This window comes from Oryzias melastigma, linkage group LG9, assembly GCF_002922805.2.
Source record: "Oryzias melastigma strain HK-1 linkage group LG9, ASM292280v2, whole genome shotgun sequence".
Lineage (NCBI taxonomy): Eukaryota > Metazoa > Chordata > Actinopteri > Beloniformes > Adrianichthyidae > Oryzias > Oryzias melastigma.
The window spans coordinates 13,348,716-13,371,044 of NC_050520.1; the positions used below are offsets into that span (position 1 = coordinate 13,348,716).

Consider the following 22,329-nt stretch of genomic DNA (forward strand, 5'->3'; position numbering starts at 1 on the left):
CCCCTCACAGAAGTTCAAGGGTCTGCTGTGGTTTCTTCCCAGCGAGGGTTCTTCAAGTTCTGCTCAGGTTTCTGACTCAGATTATTTACAAACCTAACCAGATCTCAATCACATGATTTCAAACGACAGTCATTGATTCCATGATTCCATGATGGCGCTTCAATGATTCCTGACATGATCTGAGGAAAACTTGACTGGGAAAAGCAGTCGAAGCTTCAAAAACTGCACATCCTCCGGAGACTCCTGCTACCCCAAACAGACTTTATTTTTGGTTCTGAGGGCCCGCCTGTGCTGCGGGGCGATCCGTGGTTCAGCTGCTTCCAGCGGTTATATCCCATCATCCCTTCAAAGTTTGTCCTTTTGAAGCTTCATGCTGGTTCTGCAGCTTTCCTCCTCTTTTGTCTTCGTGATCAGATGGGCAGTATGGGGGGTGCAGGACAGAAATGTCACGTTCAAAAGAGAAAGAAATAAAACTGAAATCTGGAAAGCCTAAGAAAATAGCCTAACTCTTCCTGGAGCTGCGTCTCTGAAAACAGCAGCTCTCGTTTTTGGATTTCAGGTTTGACGAAAGCACTCGTGGCTGCGGCGGAACCGAGCTGGATTCAGTCTGAGTGCGTTGTGGTGTGTTATTTTCCGCGCAGTAGCTCCAGCTGGTCCTGGTACTCCGTGAAGAGCCTCTGGAAGCGCAGGTTCTCTCCGATGACGGGCAGCACCTCGCGCAGCAGCTCCCTCTTACGTAAACCCTGAACACAGGAGCAGAGGCAGAGCGACTGGAGAGGCAGCAGAACCACTTCAGGGATGCAGTTCTAACAGAACGCCCACCCAAAGGGGACGCAAAGCAGAAAAGTGATTCTAAAAAGTGTCTCTAACGACTCATTTAATAGTCGATTAGTCGCTACTTTATATTATATGGAGTCGGACTGTAATACGGTTAAAAGTTATGACATTATTTGTTATCTTTCTGGAATATTTTTGAATTTAGCTAATATTTCAGCAACAAGCTAGATATTTTGGCTAATTTGAGATTTTTTTCAGTTTTTCCAGGCTAATTTAGAATGTATCTAATATTTCAACTCCATGCTAGGTATTTTGTCTGAATTAATGGGAACATTGGTCTAAAGTCAGTCCTCGAGGGCCGGTGTCCTGCACATTTTCCAACAAACCTGCCACTGAAGCTCCTCATTGGCCAAACACACCTGATCCAGGTAATCAGTAGGCAGATAAGGCAGAAAACCAGCAGGAGGCCGGCCCTCGAGGACAGACTTTGGACACCCCTGTTTTAAACCATAACTCCCCAGAAGGCCGCCCCCTACTGCTAGAACAGTTCCAGAGGAAACACCACATTGTGTTTGTCGTGTGTTTGTGTATGGAGGTGGGGGGGGTTTCATACCAGAGTAGTGGGCTCCCAGGACGAAGCTGCAGATTTATGGACAGGGCCGAGCAGCTCCTTACAGAGTTCCCTCAGACGAAACTCTGAGCCTGCAGACACACAAACACGCCGTTACACAACAGTCTGCACTCATCCAACACATGCACACACAATTTTTGTGTTTGTTGACTTCTATAAATGATGCTTTAAAAGTGCTGTCTGTTGGTCGTTGCCAAATTTTTGATAAATGAAAATAAAATTGTTTAATTCTTGAAAATAGTCAAAAACTGTCTGTGCCCCCTACAGGTTGAATTGAGGTATTACAGTTGAATTTTGTGATTGGTCAAACCAAGTTTCAGAAGTCTGACATCATGATCTGCAGCTCCAGTAATAACACTCCTGCCCCCAAGCCCCGCCCCTCTGACTAGATTTACACATCATTGCTGTGGGTGGAGTCAGCCTCCAACTTCCCTGTTTGGTGACCCTTTAAATGACACGATTTAGAGGTGGATTTCTGGGGTTTGAGTTTTATTGAGTGATGAATGTCTAATCACAAACGTCCATCTTTTTCTGGGTGTTTCTAAGCATCATTGCTGCATGTCACCTCATGGTGGCGCTGCACAGGAAGGTCAGAATAAAGAACAAATGAAAGGAGGAGATCCTGATCACCTTCATTGACGAGGAAGCGGGCGTAGATGAGCAGCCAGTAGCGGTACTCCTGTGCTGACTGTAGCGTCAGAGCGGACGCCATTTGGTTCTCCAGGAAGGCCATAGTCATGCTCTGCTGCAGGTGGTGGGGGGTGGAGGAGAGGCGGGACGCCAGCCGGCCGGCGCTGCGGAGACAAAACAGTGTCCCTCTCACCGAATTTCCAAGAGTTAAGTGCTGCTGGTTCCAAACTCACTTCAGGTTGCGTCCCTGCATGACAGCCAGCGGCCCCGAGGACACAGGTGCATCATGGGAAGCCATGCAGCTCCGGAAGTCGGCACACTGGACCAGAGAGTCTCCTTTATCTGCCACCAGAGTCCTGACACACAAACACACACGGAGCTCGTGAGGCTCAGAAAGTGGAGTCACACCGGTGCGGTGACTGCCGGCTCCTCACCACGACTCCAGCGAGCAGCTGAAGCAGTACGACTTCCCGTTGGACAGACCGATGACCGGCACTCCCTGAGGGGTCAGCAGAGACTGGGACACTGTGGTGTCGGCACCTGAACACACAGAGAGCAAGCGAGTCTTTTTCAGAACCTGAACATAGACGCGGTCATGAACAGATCAGAACAGATCTGTCCACTAGAGAGGAATCAAACCCACATTCTGACTGACAGGAAGCGTCCTCTGAACAATAGAGACCTTTGGTCCATTCAGAAGGTTCCTAATATCAGAGGAGTCACCCATCTGAGACATTTGAGTATCTGTCTTTATTAGAGGACACTGTCAACCACATGAAACCATCAGCTGCATCACAGTGCAGCAGATCCTCAGGTGTGGTACCAGCAAGCTTTAAACATGCTGCTGTTAAATCTCTGATTAAACCTCAACCTCAAAAGCCAAGTTTTGCTTTAAATTGTAACATGGTCATTTGATGACGGAAGGACAGTGCATCGTCTAACCAGATTCCCAAGTACTTGTACTCTGTAACCTGCTCTAAGATGGTTCCATGTATTGTGGTGAGGTCTGGGAAGGAAGGATTTATCGATCTCTTACAGTTAAACCACATGATTTGAGTTTTTTTGGCATTCAAGGAAAGCCCTACATCTGTGAAGGCATTTTTTATATCCAAGAAGTCATTGTGCTGCACACCAGCAGGACAATGATGCTGCACCTGTGTGAGCCCACATCAGGGGAGTCCAGGGACCTCAGCTGCAGCCTTGAAGAGCGACAGTTTCCTGAAGGGGGTCTCCGACTCACCTACAGGTGAAAACTCTGGGCTCAGATGAACTGATGCCACTCACCTGTTAAAATGTTCAGCAGAGACTCGTTCTTCACCACAGTTTTGTGTTTGAGGACGTCCCTGTAGACACACAACACGTTCATGAGCACATCCTCACACCCAGGACCTCCAGGAGAAGTCTGGCTTCCTCACCACACGGACAGCGTCGCCCCCGCCGTCAGAACCATCACGAAGTGGGCGGAGCAGTGCAGCGCAGACACAGGCGCGGCCAGCTGGATGGAGGGGAGGAGCCGCCGCCCACAGGCCGAAAACACAGACAGCATCCTGTCCTCGCAGACGACGGCCAGAACGTCACTGAGGAAGAGGGCGGAGTTTATTTACTCTGCGTGGTTAAAGGGTAACTGCAGGTGAAGAGACATCGTTTTTGTCCCAAAAGGTCTGAAGGACAAAAACATTTCCAGAGTTAAAACCAAGCAGAGGCTCCAGAGGAAAAGTCCATTTCTGACTTCCAACTTCTGTGACATTAACGCCAACAACGACCACCTGCTCTGTGACCAGGATCAGCCAACACCAGGGAGAAAGTTGGTACCAGAAGCGACACATTTGGAACCACCAGAAACCTATAAAACGTGGATTTCTGCGTTTCATTTCAGAGTCAGTCTCTTATATTCTATTTAGTATGGCTAATCATGTAAGCTTTCAGGTGAATGTGGGCGGGCTCCGATAAGAAGGGGTGTGGCTGTGAGGCTGGGCGGAGCTTCATTCAAGATGCCAACGTGAGTGAAAGTTTGGCTCTATTTTTACGGCAAAAGATTCTTACTCAGGGAGATGATGGAACAGGGTTGCTGAGAAAAGACCGTCGTCATGGCGATGAGCGATGAAATACATGTTTAAGAGATGTTTTCGTTTTTTATTTTTGGAGCACCGAGTCAAGAACTGTTTAGGCACCAGAACCACTTTGAAAGTACTGGTTTGGCACCAGATAAAATCCAAACAGTACCCATCCCTACTAGGGCTGTAACGAGTATCTGAGTGCTGGAATACTCGCAATCTGCTTCAGAAAATTCGAGTGCGAATGTTTGTGATGTCCAAGATCGCTGATCCGCGATCTTTATAAATATTGTAGAGTGGAGTAATATATTATCTTGGTACGATGTATTTTTGCTCTGAAATGAAGGATAATGTTGGATATTAAGTTTATGAACTAAAACAAAACTGAAAGAGCGGCGCTTCAGCCACCGGAAGTAAACACATCTTCGTGTCGGTGAAGCTTCTGGTTTTCAAAGTAAAACTATCGAGAACTTTTTTCTGTTCAAAAACTGAAATGGAAGTTCCGCTCAAAGATAAAACTTCTGAAAAGATGAATCAGCTTTAACACCGGAGCTGTTTACATTCTTTTGGTTATGGTAACTCTTCAACATTTGACCCAATTAACAAAACTCCAGCGAGTTCTGAAGCGGAGAAACACATCCTGACGCCGATATCCTGCTCTGCATAGCAGTGAAGTGTGGATGTGATGAACATGAATCAGCTGTTCTGCCACATTAAAAAACTACTTTTTTTCATACGGGTTCTGCACCAATATACAACGCTTAGAACGCAAAATGTTGAAGAACTTTGACGACAGAAAACTTTGGAGAATATTTTGAGGTTTTGTAGTTAAATGATCCAAAACAACATTTTTTAATGCTTTTTTGTTTATATTACTGCTGAAATTAACCAGACGGTTGACAATAAATAAAATAAAACTTGTTTAAAATGACAAACACCATTTCTTTCTGTTTAAATACTTGTGTTTTTATCAGTTTTGTTGATTCCGATCTCCTGTTCTAAATAAAATTATAAATAATAGTGATTTAATACAAATTATTTCTATTTTCATCTATCCAGTAAAAAGTCATACACATGGCAACAAACATTCTATTAAACAGCAAGTATCGCGGTTCGATTTGTGAATCGTTGAGCTTGATTCGTGAACCGACTCGGATCACCACCTGAGCAACGATCCACAGCCCTACTCCCTACCAAACACTCCAGATGTACCGTCTCATCGGCGCCCCCTACCTGCTCCCTGCAGCAGCCATCACTGAGCTGGGCAGCAGCGTGCTCCAGTCCCGCCCGTCTCTGGAGCATCGCAGCTGGCTGAGCTTTGAACCTGCAACCATGGTCAGCTCGTTCTCCACCTCCAGGAAGACTGACGGCTCCATGCTGACCTGAACCCAAACACACCGTCAGTGATCACCGTTCCATCCACAGAGCTTTCATCAGAGATCTGAGAGCACCAAAACCTCCGTCCTCAAGCTCATAAAAAACTCTCCTTTGTTATTGTGATACTGAAGAATCTTTTGAAATGACCTGAATTTCCTCAGCAGATAAAAAGTACGGTAGTTCAAAGAATACGATATTTCCTGTCCACAAGTGCACAAAGTTGAGTATTAAAGGGTCTCTTTGCACCTGCAGGCTGAAGGACTTCTGCATGCTTGGTGTTGGTAGCCTGAGTACGGCGGCGGTGACGGCGGCAGTAGGAGCTGGTGCGGCCGGCGCCCTGCTGGGCTCTCGCTCAGCTGGAGGAGTGATCTGACAGGAGAACGGACGAAGGGATCTTCAGAAGTTCGGACGGTTTGGTAGAGACCTGGCGGCTCGGCCTGTCCTCACCTGCATGAAGGGCTGGGGGATGGAGGGCATCTTGTCTTTCCTGGGACGTCCCTTTTTCTTCTTCTCCACCACCTCGCCTCCATCCGTCAGGAGCTCCGGTTTCCTCTTGGCCAGCGCCAGGTTCTTGTTGATGACGGCCATCCTGTCCTCGCTGTCACTGCTGGTTTCTTCTTTGTTCTTGGGGTCCTTTAGGGCGGCGGGGGTTTCTTTTGGCCTGGGGTGCAAGCAGAAGAGAATCGTTGGCTCACTGCCATTCCGTCAGACAGTGCAGGAGTCGTGGAGTCCTAACCTGTCCAGAGGAGCAAGTCCTGCAGTAGAGGCAATGGCAGCTGTGACCCCAGGCGTGGCCTTTGACCTCTCCGTGAACCTGGAATCCAAAGCTTTCATGGGCTCGATCTTGGAGGCAGAGGTGAGCAGCAGGCTGGCCTTCATACTAAAACCACAGAAGAAGAAGGAGGTGAAGGAATGAAGGAGTTAAGACGAGAGAAAGGCGAAGAGGACCACCCACACACCCGTCTTTGTGGTCCTCCAGGCCTCTGGCGGCGCTGTTGGGGGGAGAGGTGAGCACGGGGTCCTGTCCGGGCCTGAGTCCTGAGGTCGTCTGACCGGGGCTGGAGTCCGAGTTGAGCTGGGGGGCGAGCTGGTTGGACATGGAGGAGCCGGAGGGCAGGATGGGAGCGCTGTTGAAGAGCGCGGGAGAAAAATCTCTGCAGAGAAACAGGAGCACTCACTTTGACTGAAAAAAGTAAACTTTCATCATAGCAACGTTTAAATTAAACAGACAGTGTCTCGCAGAGGTCAAGACGGTCAGACAGATCTCCTCAAAGTCTGAGACTGGAAGCATATGAAGTCCCAGATAAAGGTGTCGGCGTTAGAACACGCTACTGTGAATTAGTCTGGTTTAGGCTGATGAGTGTGATCACACCATGAACACCCCGTCACGGTGGAAAGGCCACCAGGATGATCATTTGTTCATCTATCCTGCCTGCTACGTCTCTGACAGGAGCAGCTATGAAGATGGAGATGAAAAATGCAAACAACTGTATTTTTGTGCTTTTATTTTGGGGGGCAGTGCTTGATGAGCATTCTCTTCAGAAACATGTAAGAAATTGTGCAGCTCTGGAAGGAATAATACTGTTAGAAAAGGTTACGCAGCTGCTAAAAAACACTTTCAAGAACTCAAAAGTTTCTCTTTGTCATCCCAATTTTTTTTAATTAGAAAACTATTGGAAAACTATAAAATCTTTATTAAAGGAGGCGTGTCTAAGCTGTAGAGCTGGAACAAACAATTATTTTAATAGTCGACTAATTACCGATTATTTCTTCCGATTAGTCGACTAATTGGGTCATGCTCAAAGTGGATGTAAAGCACACATCTTAACCATCATTTAGCTTTAAACTAACTGAAAACAAAGACGATTTAGATAATAGTTTATTAAACTTTTAATGAATCATGCAGCCTCTGTCGTTCAATAGTTTCTGGTATAAAAACAAGATTAAATCCAATAAGATCGGCATCTGAAATAAGGAACTATTTTACACTAAAGACAAAGTTTTGATCTCACTGACTCAAATATTTAAAAAAGTGCATTTTTTGGTGCTGAACACTCACAACTTTGTTCAACTTTTCTATACTCTGACTCAGTTGATTATAAAGTAATGACTAATCAACTATTAAATTAGTGGTCTATTTTAATGGTCGATTAGTCGTCTAATCGTGGCAGCACTACTAAGTGGTTTGTGCTCGGCTCAGTATCTAAAATTATTGACAGGTTGAAAAAAATGTTTTTTGTTCACTGAAACTTGACCTTCCACTGATCCCTGTTCTACTCGCCCTCCTTCCCATACAGTCACAGGAGGAAACATGACTTTAAATGTTTGATTTAGTAAAAGATCATGGATGTCGGAGTCGTTAAGCTCCTGTTTCTCACCCGGTGTCCAGCTGAGCGATGCAGAGCGGCGTGATCCGCCTCCTTCCATCTGCTGTCCTCGTTTCCACCTGCTTCTTCAGGAGGTTCTGCCAAAGCACACACGAATGAAATGCACTTGCACGAACATTAGACACATTTCAGAACTTCTCATTTAGTCTTAAAATAAACAAGTGAAGCAGAAAACTGAACAAAGAACCCATTTAAGGATGAGCCAAAGTTTAACTTTACAAAAAGCTTCCTGAGCAGGACATCTTGGAGGGGTCTCTACCTTCCTGATGTCTTCCAGAGACTCTCCGTTCATCACGCTGTTGACTTTGGGAGCGGAGGATTCCGGTCCGGCTGCAGCCATGCTGGCCTGGGTCGTGGTCTGTCGCTCCTGCTGGTACTTGAGCATCTCTGGGTTCTCAATGATGGTGGTGGAGAGCTGCACCTCCATGTTGGTTATAGCCAGGCTCTTACCGTAAATGTTCTGGTGGATGGTGTTCTGTGAAACCGAACCGCAGCGTGTCAGGACATAGATTTCTTATGGTGTATTCAGACTGGGAAAGTCTATTGGTTCGCTCCAAGAAAACCAAATGTGTCCAGTCTGAATACAGCCTTAGAAAAGTACAGACAGAAGCCCCTTTGAGCAGTTCCACTGTCTAATGCCAGAGTGTCAGCCCCTAAAAATATGAGCCATTGTGGGTAAAGAAGAACCTCACCTTCTCCTCCTCGTTCAGAGGGTCTCCAAGTTCGTCCAGGGAAAAGTCTAGATAGGCCACGGTTCCGTCCATGGAACACACCAGCATTCCCAAACCCGTCAACGTCCTGACACACACATTTCATGATGAGCATCAACCAGAACCAGGCTCCACCCAGAAAACCCTGAAGGTCAGGTCAGGTCCTCACTCACCACGAGATGTCCATGATGGATTTATCAAAGAGGTCGTGAATGACCACCAGGGGGCGCTTCAGTGAGGTGAGCTGGTAAACATCAGTTCAAAAACTGATTAGAAACTGGTAGATTTTCAGCATCCCTCACAAAGACAAACCCAAACAGAACCAAACCAACCCAGACGGACAGCGAGCGGTCTTTGCTGCCGACGGCGCAGCAGCAGTACGGGCAGCTGGGCTTCGGAGAGCTGCCGTTCTTCTGTTTCTTCTTGAAGATCTTCGGGTTGAACTTCTGCAGACACGATTTGGGTCAGTCAGCACACAGCTTGCCCCCCAAAAGAGCATCTGTGGGTCGTGCATCTTACCACCACAGTCACAGCTTTACGATGGCCCACAAAGTCCATGTTTGTCTTCCAGCCGTCTCTCTCCACAATCTGAGCCGTGGGACCTGAATTGTTCATAGCGTGGGCCGATACCAAGTACTGACCGTCCGGAGACCAGGACAGCCGCAGGACGTGGGTCGTCCCGCCACACTGGAGCACAGACAATCGCTAACGTCAGCGTTACGCTCAGACATCACACCTGCAGCCACGTCTGCACACTCTGTACCTCGGTGAAGGGTTTGGTGATGTTGGCGTCCATCTGCCAGTCCACGGTCCTCCACACCTTCAGGCTGTGGTCGTCGGCCTGCGAGGCGATGTACTTCCCCACCGGATCCCACGTCAGACCTTTGACCAAACCGGTGTGACCTCGCAGGCAGGTGACCATCTCTGAGGGGAACCAGCGAGTCAGGAGCCCAAAATAATCAACTGTTTCAGGACTTCTGCTTGTTTTTGGACTTTTTTAAGCCATTTAAAATTAAAACTTAAGAAGCTTAAATATTTTTATAAATTGAATACAGTATTTGGAGTGTCAGTCAATTAGAGAAAGTTTTTTGTGGACAAAAATACATCACTTGTTTTACCTTCACACATGACATTAGACCCTGAGTAAAGTTCAGTGACTGAACTGCAGCGGACGGGTCACGCCGCGATGAGACCTCGAATCATCTGTGACCAGAGCGACCACTCGGTCAGATTAGAATGACTTTTATTGGAAGCTAATTTTGTCTTTAATCCACTTTCATTAACTAGTTTTTATAAAGAATAGTTTTACACTAATCAGATTATTAATGAATATTCTGACTTAAAGCCATCCGTTTTTGAAACTGATAATCATATCTGAAAGAAACTTCTCACTGTCTGGAAAAGCTGCTTCAGAAATCCGTTTGAGACGGAGCTGCTGGAAGATTTGGCTCCAGTTTTCTTAGGGTTGTTTCAGGAAGAAAAAAACAGCAGGAACTGACAGTTTTTACCTTTACATACTTTGACTGTCACCTGCAGTCTTCCTGTATGACTCACATGACCACTGTCATGTGTCACTATCAGCTGACAAACACGTCTGCCAGCAGTTGGAAGTCGGCCCCTGAAGCCGTTCTAGTGAAGGTCAAGTCATTCCTATAGTGCCATGTTGATCATATATACTGTGAAGGGCATTAAAGACACACCTTTGAGTGCAATGGTGATGATAGCATGAACAACCCAAACAAGAACAGATTTTATGTTGAATTTATATATAGTTTCAACTGCTATTCTACAAACAAATTATTTGGTTATTAGCACTGCGTCACAGAGGTCATGTGATCCGTATCACATGGTCTTTGTGAGGGAGACTAGCGCCGATAGTCCAAACACTCAAAGGTGAAGATTAACCACCTTCTGGCTTCTTTTGTCTGACAGGAAGAATCCCAGAAACAAAGAAAAACAACAACTTCTCCAACATTCAGCTCCGGTTTTCCCACCTGGAAATTTGCGTGCGTTCCAGATGACGATGGTGTTGTCCACACTGCACGAGGCCAGCCACACGTCATGAGGAGACCACGCCACGTCCATCACATCTGCAGAGAGAGCAGCAGGACCCGGTCTAAGTCCACAGAGGGCTCTGGAAACACCAGAACCACCACCAGCAGCAGACTCCTGTACCTCCAGTGTGGTTCCTCAGAATGGTGACACACCTCCACTGCTCCACGTTGGCCAGCTTGTTGCTCGACCCGAACACGGTGCTGGGACCGATCAATCTGTGCACAAAACACTCCGTAAAGCAGGAGTGTCAAACTCAATCGCACATGGGACAAAATCCAAAACACACCTTAGGTCGCGGTCCGAACAGGATAAACACTTTAAAAACAAATGTTTAAACCTTTAAAAACATAACTTTTTAGCATAATTATGAAGTAGATATATAGCATTAGCTGTGATGATGCTAGTGTGAATGCTATGACTATTAGTTAAATGCAAAATTAGCCTAAATTACAAAAAAAAAAAAAAAACACACACAGCTAGTATGTGGCAAAAATATTTACTAAACTCAAAAAGAGCCTAAAAAAAGCCTAAATTAGCCAAAATTGAAATCATGGAGCAGAAATATTAACTAAACCCCAAAATAACCTAATTTAAAAAAAAAGCCTAAATTAGCTAAAAAAGCTAGCATGTAGCTAAAATATCAGCTAAACCCCAAAACAGCCAATTTTGTTTTTTTTTAGTAAATGCCAAAATAGTCCAAAAAGCTAGTAGAATGGCAATTTTAAAAACTTTAAAACTGTAAGTTTTTAACATAATTATGAGTAACAAAAAAAACAGTAATATTACTCGAGAATAAATCAACTTAAACCTTAAATAACTTTCAGTATTTTACTCTCCATAAAAATATTTTTGTCAAAATTATACAAGTTAGAAATAAGTGCAAGATAACATTGGGCCATTAATAACAATAAAATAAAATGATCTAGAGGGCCTTGACCTTGACACGTGCCGTAAAGCAACAGAACCAGCCGCTCTGCAGAGGTTATCTTAACAAATGTGTGCATGTGAACGTACGCAGCTCTCTTCCACACCATGACCAGCTTGTCGTCTCCTCCAGAGGCCAGGTACAGCCCGTTGTTGGACCAGCGCACGCAGTTTACGCAGGCTGTAGAGACACAACCAGCTGCATGAGTTCTGCTCTTCTACATATTTAACAACCTTGAAATACAATTAATTGAAGACAAGCAATGATGGAGTAGGAAAACATTCAAGCACCAAACATGAGGCTCTGAACACAACACAAACATGGCTGAAACCTAAATTAAAAATATCTGTTTTTGTTTAGTTTTGTTAATACTAGTGTCCCCAAATGTGATTTGAATAAAAATAAGTGAATTGGAATAATGTCTGTTACAGTGACTGCTGCAAAGCAACGGGTAAAATAAATAGAGATGCTTTTTGCATTTTTGTGAGCAATTTTTGCTTTGTTTTTTCTCATTTTTTCGTTGAACTTTGCTGACTTATGTGCTGACATCTTCCGACTCTAAAGCTGTCATGAAAAATGAAACGTTAATCATAAAGTTCATTAGATGAGCAGAAACTCCTCGTGCCAGGAGGCTGGTCAGAGTCACGGGTTACCGAGGTGATTGTCCATCTGGCAGAGCATTTTGGGGATGTTGTCATTCTTCTCATCCTCCTCTCTGAGGACTGGAGCCATGTTCCAGATCATCACCTTCCCAGAGTCCTCCCCTGTAAACAAATGTTTTTTCTTTATATTTCTCACATCTGCAACAGTCCCACCATGGCTTCATCTTCATGACCTACCTTGACCCCCCGTTGCAAATTTGGTTCCATCTGGATGGATGTCAACAGAAAATATGGGTTTGCCTGTGAAGACAGAAGTAACAGGTGGACGATCATTTTACGGACAGAGATCCTGGAGCAAACAGGTGGGTCACATGACCACGGCCCACACGTGCAGCTCGAGGAAACGGCAGCTGTTGGGACACGTCTCTTCATAGAAACTCCTCCACGACCTGAATTCTGCTGGAAAATTCCCAGCTCTCGAGTGGTTTTCCACAGATAAGTCATAGCGTGGGGAAAAGCTCAGCCGTGTTTTTCCTTACGGTGACGCCCTGCGAGCTTTCAAAGAGAATTTTAAGCCCTTTTGTTAAAATCTCATTAAGGGCGGATGATCTCAAACTTTCAAACTGGTCTCATAACTTGTTGTTTGATATCTAGAGCCATGGACTTTATTTCTGAACACGTTTCTATTAAAACACACAACTTTAACCTGCACATACATCCATTACTATATAATATAAACTCTTAAAATGTATTTCCCAAAATCGGGTCTCATGGATTTACCAGAAACTTTATGAGAGCATGAGTGAAGAGAATCCAGCACAGAGAAATCAAAGCAGCTTTAGGAAGAGAGAACGACTAGAAAAACAGATCCGAGTCCAGAAAATCCAACTAAAGCAGAACAAACTCATCTTCTCTGTCTACTGAATACCTGTAACACCTGTGCTATCCTGGGCATGTTTTAGGGCTGGGAATCAATGGGTACCTCACGATACGATACGCGATACATGGCTCACGATATCGATAATATCGCGATACTGAGAAAATATTTAAAATCCTCTCTAATAACCAACATTATATAGAAAAACATGTTTTGGGGGAAAATATATCCCCATTTATCTTTTTTAGCTTAAACACAATCATAATAAACAACTTTTCTTATTTTGTGCAACAAATTATAGACACTTTTGTGCAACATTGCTGAAATCAGTAATAATATGTCTTTGACAAGTATTGACAACAACTGAATTTGAATTATCTGTCAAATTCAAATAAATATCCTCTTGAACAGTCAGAGAGTCAACACTTTAGTTTCTGTCCATCTCAAAGTATTTCTCCTCCATAAGTTGGCTTATGGGAATGTATGAACATGGGAATGTATGAACATGAATAAGGTGATGTAGATTATCAGTAACAACAACTGAAAATAAGTCAACATGAATTTTAATAGTGGAAGAAGCTGTTAAATGGTGTCTACTTTTAAAGAGCTCTTTGAGGTTCAAAGCGTCCATCTTCACCGCTGCTACATAAAACTGTCAAGCCACGTTGGTGATGTCCAGTCGTATCGTTTGAGCCAAAGGGGCCAAACTTCCTCCAAAATCCTGATTCTTTCTCCTTCCAGTTCACCAAAGACTCTTTTAGCTAATTCTCCAATGTTTATTGACTGTGATCAATACATTCAATCATTGGTTTCTCAGAGTTCTTGATAAAATAATGAAAGCTAACATTCAAATGCTCTTTCATTGATTTACAATCCTTTCCAACTGCGGTCAAATGAGCCGCCGTTCACATTTCCGTGGTGTCCAACAAGTTTCCACCACACTGAGTAGAAACCATAGACATATTTTATTATCACTGGACGAGGGGGGGTGAGACGTCACCCATAGAAAATGCTTTACCTCAAGCTCTCATGAAATAAGGTCAAATCTGTCAATATTTTTTTGCATTATGGGCGCCGCCATTTAGAGCCAGACGACAGTGATTGATCCGAGTATGTCTGAGTCGTGTTTTTAGAGGAACTACAGTCTCCAATCATGAGTGAGCTTGTTCAAAGTCCACACCCCTTCCACTGAAACCAGCTAGGGAGAAGCTGTCAATCAAGCTTTTGAGGTTGGGCCAGTGGGCACCACACACTTTTACTGAGGCATCTGATTCAGTTAATAACTTAAATAACTTGCAGTAAAGAAAAAAAAATATTTAAAAAAAGAAATAGGGCTGGGAAGAAGATCCTAAGAAAAATGTATCACAGAAAGATTATTCTAACAAATAAAATGACTGAAAAATAACCATTTCTCATTATATATATTTCTTGATGGATTCTCACCAAGTATGGATCTTTTATTTTCGTTTGAAGAGTCTGTAAATGTTATATTTGTTATCCTTTGGAGAGACGTTCGTTTGGAGGTATATAGGGGGCACGCGTTGCACCAATGTGCTTGGCAGCTAGTTGAATTATTTAATTGTTGCTCTGCAGTTTACAACAATTTTGCACCAAGTAGTGGCACTGCTGTTCATGTTTACTATTGTTAACACTGAAGTTTACAGATAATTCCAATTCAGTTGGCATCAATGCTTGTCAAAGACATAGTATTACTGATTTCAACAATGTTGCACTAAAGTGTCTATTATTTGTTGCACAAAAAAGATACAAGTTGTTTATTATGATTGTGTTCAAGCTAAAAACAAATGGGAATATATTTTCCTAAAAAACATATGTTCTGTTATATATTGCGAGTTATTAGAGATGATTTTTACCAATTACCGCGATATCATGGATATGAGCCATGCATCGTTTATCGTGAGGTACCCAGTAATTCCTAGCCCTAGGTCATGCTGTCCAGTGATTCTACAGTCTATGATAGAGACTAAGGAACAAACCCCCTAGGGGTTATCTGGAGAACTGATCTGGCTCCAGTTACCCTGGTATTTATGGCATTTCTGTCTCAAAACAGATCAGTGCATGAGTGGAAGCCAAGTCTCAGCCAATAGAATCACCACAAAGAATATATTTTGGACCTCAAAGTGTTATATATGCTATTCTAAACAATAAAATGCAACCCGTGGCATTTTCGCATTTACTTTAGAACTTCAGAAAGCTGAGCGCATGAAGCAGTAACACCAGATCAGTCCTTCGCCAGGATCCACTGGAGGTCCTCCTCTGAACCACGCCTCACCTGATCGTACCAGAGCATCAACAACTGCAAACTAAGTTCTGGTCGTTGTAGGCCCCAAACATGACGTTAACTAGAGGTCAGTAATATCATCTGTGACTTTCTGAATATGTAAAATAAAAACAGAATGACATGCATATTCTTATTCGGAAAAGGTAAATGTGTTTCAGCTAGCAGGTGAAAACTGAATCAATTTGTAGTCATGAACACAGGGGAGATTCCTTCTACTTGGACATGAATAATAATAAAATGATAAAATATATATTTAAAGACCTAGTCTGATGAAAGTTGTGAGTTGGGTGTTTTTAAACATGTTCATTTATAAATAAAATTAAGCTCAAAATTACATTTCTGAGTATTTCTTTATTCAAATTCTTGTGAATCAAGAGCAGATGATAAAATGAAGTTTGAAATAGCTTGTAGCTGTGGCGTAGAAGCTCCCTGCTATTCTGAGGCATCCACTGGCAGATTAATAGATAAATATAAGCATGCCAGATAAAGATGTTTTCCTCATCTGAGCTGGTCTCTGGCTCAACACTGTACGGCTGGATAGCTCCAACACTGCTCAACATTTTTTACTGCACCACTAATGTAAGCTTGAATTTTGATGGGCTTGATTAACTGATCAATAAGTGATTCAAAAAATAAAAATCGATTAAACACATAAAGCTAAAGTGTGCTAGCTTGATGCTAATGATTAATGGAATTCCCCATAGGACGGCTAATGCTAACACTCTGTCGACATAAACATACATTGCTGACTAAATGAACATCTTTATATACTTACAGGTATATATTTCCCAAACTCTTTTTGGGAAATATTTTTTAAAGTAACTATTTGTGGTCTAAAACACAGTTTTTTTTGCTAATACGTTCTTCTTCTTCTGGAATAAGGTGTAATGCTATAGTGCGATCACCACCTAGTGTTCAAACTGAAACGTCCTCCAGGAGAAGCAGAACAATGTTTACAATGTTAATGATCTGAACATTTTAGTTAGAACTTCTCCTTTAGAGAATCCATGTAACACTGTATAATATTAACAATCTCATTATTTCACTGATAAATTTACAGTATGTGAACTGGATCAGATTAATATACATGTGTTTACAAAATACAGTAAATGAATAATGTTTTTCTAAACAAATGTGAATAAATGTGTAAACTCAAAATTGAATTGAGTGAATCAAAAGAATCGGGGAAAAAATGTTTTTGGAAATTCTTATCGATACCCAGTCCTACTACAGTATTATCCCTAACTGTAGCCTCTGAAGAGCAGCTTCCACAGCTGTGAACTCTGACGAGGAACTGTATCTTTGTGGGGGTTTCACCACATCCCAAGTTTTTAGAAATACTTCAGAATAGGCCACTGCTTTGCTAAATGAAGATGATCATAACCCAGAGTTATATTTGTATTTTGAAAAAAGATATCGCGTGAACAGGTTGCAGGTTTGAAGCTCCACTGCTTGCATCACGTTTTAGTCCAGAAACGTTTCTTATCTCCTTGTTTTGGGTGTTTTTCTAAGAGGCCTCGAAGTTGATTTGGCACAGACTAACATTTCGGTGTGACAGTAAGGTGCACCATCACCTCAGGCCGATTCCTCGAAACCCAACTTTCCAAACTCGGACGCTGAAAGAGCCACTTTCAGCTCCCCAAGGACAAACCGACCGCACGGATGTGTGTGAAGGCAGATGTCACGCGGGGGTGAGAACTTCACCACGGCTCGTTTGCCAGGTGAGGAGTTAGCCACCGTCTGGGCATCCGAGCTAGCCGAGTGGGCTAACGAGCTAACAGCGTTAGCGAACCTAAAAACACTTGGAGCCCGAACGATGGATGTTCAAAAAGACCGAACAGCAGAAGAGCGGCCCAGGTTTCCAACCAAAACTGCTTCCAGAGGGACTTTCCTCGTCACGAAGTACACAATATAGTGTCGCCCACCATCACACCTCCCTAACAGGTCGCCCCCCTCCGACAACAAAAGCCCAACTTGGTCCAACAGATTCCTGCACAAGCTTACCGTTGTGGCTCACCCAGCTCGGCTTCAGCAGCTTCATCTTTACCCCCGACGTGCACCTTCTTATCCGCACGAAAATGAAAAGCCGCCCGGCGTTCAGTTCACTCCGAGAACTAACGCCGAGCCTCACTTCTTTGTCTCAAACTCCGTCTGGTACTTTGCTTTTTTCGTAACTGAACTCCATCTCTGCAGCGGGCATCTTCCTGAGGATATGCGGCGGGCAGCAGCACGCAGTGGCCCCGGACGACAAACGGGGGAACACCAGGCGGTTAACGAGGCAGCGTTTCCGTTACTTTGACCGCGGACCGGAAGCGGATGTACGGCGGCTTTTAAACTACATTTTAAAAGGAATTAATAAAGACAAATAAACAAATGACCACTTTAAGCATGTCTTATGAAAAGGTTTTTACATGACAAGCTGGATTAGGGATCATTATTTTACTAAATTATCAAGCAAACACATAATTTAAAGAAAAAATAAACAAAAGGCTTTTATTTTGAAAAGAAACCTTTCAGTGCACAGATTCAAAAATCCCGAAAAGCACTTTAAGTTTTATATCTTTATATTTCGTGTTTACAAGTGATTTTTTCTTCGTTGGCGTGGTAATATTTTATGTGTACGAACAATAAGTATACAAGAATAAATGTCAAATCAAATTCATTTACTTATATTTATGTAAGTATTGGTAGAACATTGTGTTGTGAACATTTTGTTTTTCTACATCAAAATAATCCAAAGGGAACATTAGAACATTCTACCACACTGTATGGCACGTGTCAAAGTCAAGGCCCTGGGGCCGGATCCGACCCTCCAGATGATTTTATTTTATTGTTTTTTAATGGCCTGGTGTTATCTTAATTCTAACTTGTATAATTTTGACAAAATATATTTTCAAAGCTATTTAAGGTTTAAATTCATTTACTCTGGAATAATATTCCTGCCTGTTTAATATTCATAATTATGTTAAAAAGTTATGGTTTTAAATTTTTTTTAAAGGGCATTCTGCTATAGCTTTTTGGGCTAGCTATTTTGGTATTTACTAACAATTTTTAGGCTATTTTGGAGTTTAGCTAATATTTCAGCAAAATCGTAGCTATTTTGGCTAATTTAGGCTTTTTCAGTTTTGTAGGCTAATTAGACATAACTTTAGCTGGCCATCAGCTTCAGTGATTTCTAACAGCAGCGTTTTTAGCTAACAATTTCAGCATCATCTCAAATTCAGCTTGCAGCATTCACACTAACATTACAGGTAATGCTATATATCTAGTTCATGATAAAATGTTACTGTTTTAAAGTTTCACAAATGTAGTTTTAAAGTGTTCAATAAATGTTCATCCTGTTCGGCTTGCAACCCAAGGTGTGTTTTAGATTTTGGCCCCAGTGCGATTGAGTTTGACACCCCTGCTGTATGGTCACATGTCTTTGTAAATTTAAAGTGTTTCCACACATTGGACTGTAATGGTTGATTATGTTTTTCTTCATCACATGTGCGTTCTCCACTCTGATGGAACTTGGTTGTTTTTTTGTTATGGTGAAATGAACCAACCATGTCTTAATTCAAATGGTATTATTCAAGACTGATTTTGATTATCAATTTATCTCATTTTCAAAATTATTTTTTAATGATATAGTTAAATTCAATTTGATTAACAATCTTGAAAAGATCAATCTGGTTGGATCGTATAAGAATATAAATCCATTTATTGAACCCAAATATGTATACCTTATACTCTTGTTAGGGTTATAATCTTACTTCAAATTTTATTTTTAAAAAAGAAACGGTCAGTCACTTTTGACCCCAGGCTGCACAGCATCCCAGAGCAACATGGCGGATCTGTAGGGTGGTGTTTTCTCCAACAGGGGGCAGAAGAGGATTTTCATATCTGAGCCACTGAGCGCTTCAAGCAGCAGGAATGTGGAGCCATGAAATATGTCAGAGATAATGTTGAGCAGGTTCTATGAGCAGAAGACACCAGTGAAGAGGATTTGGTGGCTCCGCCCATGCAGGGCGCCAGAGCTGCCAGCTGTGATCTCCATCCGCATCCGTACTGTCAGCAGAGGGAAAGTTGTGGCCTTCAACAGGATGTCCAGAGTTCTGCCTCTATGTGAAGGTCATGTCCACAGGAATGGGAGGTCTGCAGACACAGGCCCACTGCAAACACACAACAATAACACAATTGTACCTTCAATCAGTTTTCTTCTAAGGCAAAACTCAAATTCTCCACAAAAACATTGTCTCTCACTTATTAAAGTGAATAAATCTTTCTCCTCCTCATGTTGGAGAGAGCTGCTCCTCTGTGCACACAGGCTGAGGATGAAGCTGAGCTCCAAGCCGGTGTTCTGCAGCCAGGACCTGCACAGATGAAGAACTGGTTAGAAAAAGAAAAGCGCTCCCTGTCTTGGTGTGGAAGTTTCCTGTGGAAACCAGAAGATTGGTCCGTGTATGATTTTCCAACCTTTGATCAATTGTCCAGAAAGTTTGGACTAACTGAACACCTTTTCAGATTTTTTCCAATTCGTAGTTTTGTTATTAGCACATTCACTTAGTTTCAAGATGCACTCATTGAGTCACCCCTAGGTACATTTTTTAAACCCATTACATTTTTTAAAAGCGTTCTTAAAAGAGTGAAGTTGTACCTTTACTATCAGATTCATTTACTTTGTGTTGCTTCTTTGAACTTTGGGAAATGGAGAGGAAATCTCTGAAGAGAAATGGGAGGTGGCATTGAAGAGAGTGCACAAGTCTTCAAATTGTGCAAAACATGGGCTGATTCAATTTAAGATGTCGACCCAACCTGCGACAGGTGTCATCAGGCACTGACAAATCCCATGTTCTGCTCCTGTCCTGCTTTCTGTTCTTTTTGGGGATGGATTTTCAAGTCATTGTCTGAAATCACAAATGAAACGATAGAACCTAATCCATAATATTTGGTGCACCTCTATCTACCCACCTGTCCTCCACTTTTATATTACAGCCGTAGCAATTGCAAGATGTCTGATTCTACTTGGATAGAAGTCTTCTAGTGATAGAAAGAGAAGTGAAAGGTGAACAGAAAAGTGCATTCTGCAACGCTGCCCTATGAGGAGCGCCACCATCTTGGAGGCTTGTCATTAAAATGTGGTACGATGACCAGGAACATAGGGGGGGGGGCTGATTTAACTTCCTCACAAAAGACTGGGGATTTTTTTGTGATTTTTTTTTGCATGAATCTAAACTCTTTGTTGGAGCTTCAAGAAAATGTCCTTTCATCACAACTGAATGTATTAATATATGCGAGGTGTAAAGAACATTATTTTTTTATGTGGAAAAACATTTTTAAGAGCAGAAAAAGCTTTGTTTACAAATCTATTTATAACCCCCCCCCGCCCAAATCTCTGTGTTATACAGTAGAAATCTCCCTAAAACCAGAAGAGTAAAAGTTCAAGACATCCCAGTTTAGAATTATACAACTCTACATTACTTCTTTAAATGTAATAGAAGTAGTTTAATCTTAGATTTTCATTAGAAAGGCTTTAGAAGTCAGTTTTTTTATCTTTCAGTCTCAACATGATGTGTTTTGTTTGCAATAAAGAATCTGAATTTTCTTCCTTGTGCAGAAGTTTCAGTTCTGCTCGAATGAGACATAAGCTGCTCTTTAAAGTGGGTCAACACAGATCAGAGCAAAACTTCACACGAGGGACCACACAGGGAAGATTTCAGGAGGTTGAGCTTAAACATTTATTCATTTTAACAGTATAACAAAAACATTTCTGGTGCAAGTGTGCTCTTCGAGCTCAGCTTTAATGGTTCGTTTAAACCGACAAAACGTCCCGTTTTCCAGTGCGCTCAGAGGTGCGTCAGCGCAGACACCTGCGAGGGGCAGCAGAGTTGAAACACTCTGTAACGGACTGAAAAGTATAAAGAAATCTTCATCAATGCAGATCAAACTGCAGTTTTTACACAAATGGAAAAGGCAGGAGTCTGCAGTGTTACATCAAACCGCGATCTAATCAGTGAGACTGTGACACGTTTAAGTCAGCTTCTCAGGCGTGGAGAAAAGAACGTCCACTTTCATCCACGAGTCCTTCAGTTCAGCCTCACGGACCAGAAGTGCCTCTGAAAATGGCCTCAATCTGTTCCAGCGTCTTTCCTTTGGTCTCAGGGATGAAGATGACAGTGAAGAGGATGTTGACGACGCAGGTAGACGAGAAGAGCCAGAAGGTTCCTGCACTGGTCAGAGACGTCTACAAGAATCACAAAAGACATGAGGTGAGAGGAGAAACTCACACACGGAGCTGTAAATGATTAACCTGACAATCAATGCGAGCCTTATTTAGAATTTTTTTTTAAATCAACAAGTCAGAGCAAAGTTTGTTCAGAACGTATGTTTTCCCTGCAGAGATGACACAAACGAGTCCAAACTGAGTAAGGATTGTCTGTCCAGAACACATTTGGTTAAATGTTTTGCACAATTTGCTTGATCCATAGAGATTTAATTGAAAACTCTATGTAATCTGTTGTAATTAGCATTCAATAGATACAGTTTAGGTTTATTGGAGTTATCTGGCCTAAATTAATTATACAATTAAAATAAATTATAATTATGAAAGGATAACACAACAGGGAATTTGGAGGCTGACTCCACCCACACCTGGAACTGAAACATCCAGTCAGAGGGGTGGGACTGGGGAACAGGATCGTTATCGTTACTAGAGATGCAGATCATGATGTGGGACTTCTGAAATGACGTGGGACTAAAATGGTTCGACCACAAAATTCAACTGTAATACTTTGATTCAACCTGCAGGGGGCAGCACACAGACAGTTTGTGACTATTTTGAAGAATTAAACAAGTCTATTTTAGTTTGTCAAAAAATTGGCAACAACCAACTGACAGCACTTTTAAAAGCCTCATTTATAGACAACCAGACAAAAAAGATGATTTAGGGCAGTGGTCCCCAACCACCGGGCCGCGGACCGGTACCGGGCCGCAGACCCATTGCCACCGGGCCGCGGAAGA

At 42.7% G+C, this 22,329-nt stretch overlaps 2 protein-coding genes across 3 annotated transcripts in view; both read right to left on the reverse strand.

The window, feature by feature from the left end:
• Positions 1-241: 241 nt before the first annotated feature.
• On the reverse strand, positions 242-17,546 carry LOC112137713 (protein HIRA). The gene is made up of 25 exons (XM_024260154.1): positions 17,332-17,546; positions 12,386-12,448; positions 12,200-12,310; positions 11,636-11,726; positions 10,742-10,836; positions 10,561-10,656; positions 9,330-9,490; positions 9,086-9,253; positions 8,899-9,012; positions 8,740-8,810; positions 8,549-8,654; positions 8,116-8,331; positions 7,848-7,933; positions 6,429-6,623; positions 6,206-6,349; positions 5,917-6,130; positions 5,716-5,838; positions 5,326-5,474; positions 3,454-3,615; positions 3,323-3,381; positions 2,473-2,578; positions 2,272-2,394; positions 2,039-2,202; positions 1,391-1,479; positions 242-743 (listed from the first exon to the last, which is right to left on the reverse strand). Exons 1-25 carry the CDS (start codon positions 17,366-17,368, stop codon positions 627-629), a joined length of 3,060 nt encoding a protein of 1,019 aa, XP_024115922.1. The 5' UTR covers positions 17,369-17,546; the 3' UTR covers positions 242-626.
• A 1,460-nt stretch (positions 17,547-19,006) lies between these two features.
• Positions 19,007-22,329, reverse strand: part of slc2a8 (solute carrier family 2 member 8) — a 16,891-nt gene continuing 13,568 nt past the window's right edge. Inside the window, exons 9-10 of one of the 2 annotated variants that reach the window (XM_036213754.1) lie at positions 19,573-19,682; positions 19,007-19,481 (exon numbers count right to left, since the gene is read on the reverse strand). In XM_036213754.1, coding sequence (XP_036069647.1) covers positions 19,576-19,682 — 107 coding nt within the window. In that variant the 3' untranslated portion in view covers positions 19,007-19,481; positions 19,573-19,575. Of the gene's footprint in view, positions 19,482-19,572; positions 19,683-21,028; positions 21,554-22,329 lie in introns of those variants that run through there. The other variant, XM_024260187.2, reaches the window with a different exon arrangement.